The following is a 6,464-nucleotide window of genomic DNA, read 5'->3' as shown; positions in this document are numbered from 1 at the left end:
AGAAGAGGCTAGATAGAAATGGGCCAAGCAGTGATTAAATGAATACAGTTTGTGTGTGGTTATTTCGGGTAAAGCTAGCTGGTTGCGGGCAGCGGGGTGCTAGGGACACAGCCCCGCTGCTCCTATTACTACACTCTAGGCTGCTAAGAGAAGGATCAGGAAGCCTGTCTTGCTAGGTATCCAGGTTCTAATTTGCTGGTGATCAAATTTGTCCATAGCAATGTTCACTAGGACCCTTTCTGACATGGGATCTCCCTGACCTTCACAGGCTAATCTGCCATAGGAGCTGAGTACAGGGCCTCTCTCTCGGTCTCCGCCTGTTTATGGCCCAGACCTTCCAGCAGTAGTTGAGCTAGCACTATGGTATGCCTGTGGACAGATCTACCCTTTACTTTAGTAAGCCCAGGGAAGTCTGGGGTATGGTCCCAGTCACCGGGGTGGGGTGGGGTGGGAGTGGGAGGTGTCATTCTAAGTATGAAGAGCTTGCTTACCTCTGTACCTGTTTGTCACTTGCAGGAAGTGGGTGACTGGTAACAGGGCCACTTTCACAGCTGAGCTGAAGAGTAGGTAGATCCTTAGCTTGTGATGGCGGTATGCTGATGAGGACGTTGAGGCTTGAAGGTTTGCTCAGGAGCAAAAGCATGAGTTCTCTACCCTGGACAGGCACGAAGACCACTACCCTTTATGTTTTACACAGCTTTCTGTCTGTGGCATGGAGGGTCCAGGTAGTTGGAGGCAGGCAGGAGCACCTGCTTGTTTTGTTGTTCACTTCCTGCCATGAGGCACTGATAGAAACTCCTTTATAACTACAGTCCTCACTTGCCCAGGGCAGGGCCAGGGTGTCCAGAGGCCGAACACATTTAAGTCTTGGCTCAAGGCCAGGTCTATACTTTAACATAAGAATAATTGGGTTGCAAATTCTGTAACAGTCACAAAGCCACAGGTCTGCAAAATTACAGCGTGCTAGCCCAGCCTTTCTTTGCTAACTCGCATCAAATGGCCAACCCTCGATTCTGCAGTCCACAAAGTGTAGCAAGTTACCCAAGAGTTCATGTAAATGGATGACTTACTTTAAAAATGTAGCCAGAAAAACTTACCTTTAAATCAGAATAGCAATGTGATTACTATTAATGTGGAATTATGCAGTTTTGTGCTTTGTCCCTCTTGCTGTTTATCTTCTCTATCACTACTTGTTTCTTCTTGTTTGGAGATCAAAGACTTTCTATTCATTTCGGGATTTCTCAAGATCCCTGCAGTATTGTAAGCCTCCCAGCCCCTCTTGTGATTGGTTTTTGTTTCCATTAATTCTCCTTTTAGGGGCTCAGTCGGTAAAATGATTGTCTTGCAAACATGAGGACCTGAGTTTGAGCCCTTGAGCCCATGTCAGTGCTGTGCACTTGTAATCCCAGAACTGGAGGTGGATTCCAGGGGCCTGCAGGCTAGCCCACTTGGCGAATTCCAGGTCAGTGAGAGAGCACCTTTAAAAACAAGGTGGATGAGCCGGGCGGTGGTGGTGCACGCCTTTAATCCCAGCACTCGGGAGGCAGAGGCAGGCGGATCTTGGGAGTTCGAGGCCAGCCTGGTCTACAAGAGCTAGTTCCGGGATAGGCACCAAAGCTACAGAGAAACCCTGTCTCGAAAAACAAAAAACAAAAAACAAGGTGGATGGCTCCTCTAGAACAGCACTGGAGACTGTCCTCTGGCCTCCACATGTGCACATACATACACAGAACTAAGACTATCTTCTCTTCATACATTCACAACTAATGAACAACAAAACCAGCTACAACATGTGAGGGCGAACCTCCTGGTCATGTTTTTCTCCCTGCCATATCCCCCAGTTGTAGCAGGTCATTGCTTTGAGGGGGCTACCCTACCTACTAGCTGTCACCAACCCATCATCACCTTTTGCCATTTTCCTCTTGTACTCCTCATTGCCTGAAGCCATACTTAAATCTCGTAGTCAGGCCAAGGGCTGTTTTGTTATTACAGAGCTTAAAAACATACCTGGTACACAGCAGTGCAAACAAGAACTGAATGAGTAAATGAGTCCTGGAAACCTGTCTTTTGGTGGGAACATCCACCCATGAGGCACAGGGAACTGGTGCAATGGAGAATCATTTACTGCCCCTCCCTGACAAGGGTATAGACTGCTGATGTCCAGGTCCCAAAGACACAGTTGAAAAACTGGACTCAGGGGAGCAGGCAGAGTATCATACTAATGTTTTTAATATAGTCTGATCAGATCAATTCACATCACAAGGTCAACCTGGGCTTGCTCAAGTGTAACACAACCAAGGTACACAATGTCTCTACCTGAGGCTCTTCCACTTTCCTGGCCCCCAACACCATTGAAATCGCTTCCTGATCAGACTGGAATTTTTTTTTAAAATTTTGCATAAAACTATTTCTTCCATAGACTTCAAACAACTAGCCAAGTTTATTTTGGTACATCTAAACAAAGTTTAATACTAACCCTAAAGTGTGACTGCGGTTTACAAAGAGCTCTGTGTCACCTGGGGTAGCTTTCAGTAGCAACTCACTACAACTGGTCCTAAAAATAACAAGAATAAGAATTAGAGATCAAAACCCAACAGCAAGTTGAATGGCTAAAATCAAGTAAGAAACTGGAATTTGGGGTAGATGTGTCCTCAGTAGATAAGCTTGTCCTGGCAGTGAAATGTTAGCTTCCAGTATCTCAGGAAGACCAGGGCCAACCTCAAAAGGGCTCTCAGAGGACACTCATACTATGGTCCATGGGATGCTGTAGGTTTCTGGCTTTCTTAAAAATAGTTGGCCATGAGAGGGCAGAGACCCAACTGTAATTTCCTTTTGAGGACATAGGAAGGGGGATGAGGAATGAAAGAAGTTGGGGGTAGGGGGCACCAAAACCCCTGAGATCCAAGATCACCAAGAGCTGAGTACCAGAAGCTCTCACTCAGAACTAGAAGAACCAGGACCGGTGCTGCCAGAGAGGCCTGTGTAGTGTTTTCTGCCCTTGTCCCATACCGGGTCTCTCAAATATTTCTGCAGAGAGTATCGGATGAGAGTCTGTTTGTTTCTAAGGCCATCAGGAGAAATGGGTGATGGACAGGGAGGGGAGTAGGGTAGGGGCAGGGATGGAGGTTAAAAATGAATAAAAATCTCTCAGCTCCAGAACCCAAAGACATCACTTCCTTCTACATTTGCAGCATTTCTTGGCAGTCCCCAGAGGCTGTTCTGTGGGGACACAGCATGTCTCACTTCCCTTCAGGCCCCATGGGCTGCTGGTCCACTTCAGGATCCACTAGAGATGATGCAAATGCTGACTGGACAATCTGAAATCCAAAGGACTCAAGAAGAGACATGTTCTGCTGGGGAGAGAAAGGTGAGCCAAGGGCAGGGCCTAGGTCCCCCAAGGGACCCCCAAGGGCCCGGACATGCACCTTCTGGATGTGTTTGTTCAAGTAGGACTTAGAACGAAAGAAGCTCCCACATTCAGGGCATGGGTACTTCTTCTCCCCGTCAGAGTCCATTTTGTTTTTAGGGACTGCCATGTCACAGGAGAAAGAGCCGTTGGCACTCTGTTTCTCTGGTGTCTTCAGGTCACTGGCGTCTGAGAGGTCACCATAGGAATCAGAGCTCTCAATCAGATCCTGATGTGAGCATTTCTGGCCTTCTATGAAAAAAAAAAAAAAAAAACAGGGAAGAGATGAGGTCAGGCACTGGATCTGTCCCCTCCTGGAGGGACCATGAGAGGCCAGCTCACAGGCTCTGGAGGGATAGTTGGCCATTAACTAACCTGGCAGAACCCACGGAGGTTTGGCTGGTCTGTCTAGGAGTCTAGAATGCCTATAGGAGCAAGATGACGTGCCCGGGGCCACCAGCCTCCCTTCACTTTAAACTCTTCATGCAGATGTGTGTGTAGAGTTCACCATCATCTCAGCCTGCTTAAAGGAAGGAAGGCTAGGAGGGGGATCCCTCCTACCTCTGCCCATAACAACCCAGAGACGCCCAATTCCTAGGTGCTTCCAGAGGTGCCTCTGGAGTAAAACTATTCTGATTACGATGAGCAGATGTGTCAGTGGCCTATCTGCTGCACTAGGCCAGTGGCTATCTTCACAAAGCAGGCAAAACTGGAACCATGAGATCCTCTACTCAGCTAGATCTTCCTGATGGCTCAGATAGCACCAACCCTTACATGAGGCTTTTACAACCTTTCCACGTCTGCAGAGACCCTTCCAGGACCATACAGCCAAAGTACACAGAACAGCAACTCTGAACAACTTTGTCAGCTGGGTAGCCCCATCCACACCAAGAAATGTCCCTTACTGTCCTACCTTGCCTGGCCCACACTGGGGTCTACTGCCTAATAACAGCTTCCTGCCTGGGTCCAGAGAGCCATGCCAGGATGGGAGGTCTGTGATGGGAGCATGGAGCATGCCATCTCTACCATCTGCCATGCCCCTGGCGAAAAGGCAATAACAGTGAGACACCAAACAACATGAACCAAGTTAACGGTGAGCCTGGAACTCTTGTCAAACAAACCAACTCCAAATCAGAGCTCATTTACTGCCATGCATCTCACAAATGCAGCCAGAGACTCCTTGGAAAAGGCCACTTGTGGCAACAAACCACCGATACCATGGAAGAAGCCAGCCACTGGCTCCCACCCACCCATAGTAAAAACCAAGGAGAAAGCGTTCAGCCACAGGTCCATACCATCCTACAGGGCAACAGGCAGTGGGTAGACCCAGAGTAATTCATCATGCAGTGCTCCTCTTCCATCCCTAGGGCAACCCTGCAGGGCTCCAGACAATAGGGGCTACCCAAGAGGAAGGAAGGCTGGGGAAGAGGAGGCAGGCTGGATCAGCAGTACCCTAAAGCCTCACTCACTTGGGAGTGAGATACCCATGATAACTTTGTCCTGGAGAGCACTGCAATTCTTGCCTCCCCACCACCCGGCCCAGCGCCCCCACAACACAGTCTGCGCAGAGAAGCAAAGTGCAGAGCAAGGGGTCGCTTGCCTTTGTTGCCATAGGTCCTGGCGCAGTGGAACGCTGCTCCCCCATTCAGGATGGGTTCCTGGTGCCTGGAGACCTGGGGAAGGGGAACACCGTGGTGGGTTTTAACATGGACCTTTAAGTAGGAGGCAGAGGAGAAACCTAAACAAGACAAAAGGAGATGAGATCCCACAGCCAGCAAGAGATATCTCTCTGCTCCCCATGCCTTTTCTTTGGCAGCTCTGGCTAGCATTTCCTGGTCAGCTGCACCTGGAAGGGGTCCTCTCCTTGGCTCAGAAACATCTGCAATCACGTCAGGCCATGAGGTCAGGATGGAGAGTGCCACTGTCCATGAGTCAGCTTCTCTGGAAAGGCTATATTGAAGGGCCCAGGCCAGCCAGCTTGGCTCACTTGGTGCCTCAGTACCAGGTGATTTGAGTGACGTCGCACAGGCTCATGTCAGCTGCAGAGACCATGGCTAGAAATGTGGTCAGATAAGCATATGGGGTTCCAGCCAGCAGAAGCCTGCTTATTATCACTTACAGGGAAACCCGATGGAGACAAATGAAGTCCCCAAGGAAGCTTCCAGGGGATAGAGCATGTTGGAGCATGCTCTATTTTAATTTTTCCACCTTCAGAACAATAATTTAAGAACCGATTCCACCTTCTGAAGAACAGAGACAGGGAGTTACACAAAAGTGGCAGTGTGGTCATCCCTTGTCCATGGTGGTCTTCTGGATTTGGTCTAGGAACATCTGTCAGGTTCTTGTAGGATGATCTCCAGGCATCGCAGAGCTGCTCCACTTTACTCCTTGTGTGCCAGTCAGTTTAAGGTACGAGTATCTCAGGCTAGAAGAACAGGTCTTGAGCCAGTTTCCACAAATGTCACAAGGCCTTGCAAGGACGACAGCCACAGAATCAGGCAGGCCAATAAAATGACTGACTTGAGTTTGACAGGGAGGAAGTGTGTCATCAAATCCCACCATAGTCAAGGATCAGAAAGGACCGTTAGCAGGAGCCAAAGCTTTTTACTATCATGCTCACTTAGGTCAGTGCTCTCATTTTATTCCTTTCATCCACTCCAGATCTGGCCAGCACATTTAGGTATTTCAGCTTCCATTGAAGTTTGTTTCATTACATTTATATTTTTGGTTTTTTGAGACAGGGTTTCTCTGTGTAGCCTTGGCTGTCCTGGAACTTGCTCTGTAGACCAGGATAGCCTTGAACTCAGAGATCCATCTGAGTGCTGGGATCAAAGGCGTGTGTCATCACTGCCCCGCCAAAGGTTTACTTTTAAATGCTGATAGTGTGCGAGGGCCCAGCATGCTGCAAGAAGTACTCTACAAAGTTCCCCAAACACTCTACCTGTTGTAAATTATTATTTTATACTCATTTTACCGATTAGTAAATAAGAGACTTAGTAATTTTCATACGTGTCACATTCTTTTTTTTTTTGGTTTTTCTTTTTTTTTTTTTTTTTTT

General features: G+C 48.2%; 1 protein-coding gene across 3 annotated transcripts in view; it reads right to left on the bottom strand.

Annotated features, from left to right (window-relative positions):
- Nucleotides 1-2,215: 2,215 nt before the first annotated feature.
- Nucleotides 2,216-6,464, bottom strand: part of Patz1 (POZ/BTB and AT hook containing zinc finger 1) — a 19,028-nt gene continuing 14,779 nt past the window's right edge. Inside the window, exons 4-5 of one of the 3 annotated variants that reach the window (XM_005366092.2) lie at nt 5,007-5,144; nt 2,216-3,658 (exon numbers count right to left, since the gene is read on the bottom strand). In XM_005366092.2, coding sequence (XP_005366149.1) covers nt 3,240-3,658; nt 5,007-5,144 — 557 coding nt within the window. In that variant the 3' untranslated portion in view covers nt 2,216-3,239. The remainder of the gene's footprint in view (nt 3,659-5,006; nt 5,145-6,464) is intronic. The other 2 variants (XM_026788721.1, XM_005366093.2) reach the window with 2 other exon arrangements.

The sequence above is a fragment of the Microtus ochrogaster genome, unplaced genomic scaffold, assembly GCF_000317375.1.
Source record: "Microtus ochrogaster isolate Prairie Vole_2 unplaced genomic scaffold, MicOch1.0 UNK6, whole genome shotgun sequence".
Lineage (NCBI taxonomy): Eukaryota > Metazoa > Chordata > Mammalia > Rodentia > Cricetidae > Microtus > Microtus ochrogaster.
Note: the sequence above shows the minus strand (reverse complement) of the source record. Positions and strands in the feature narration are given on the sequence as shown.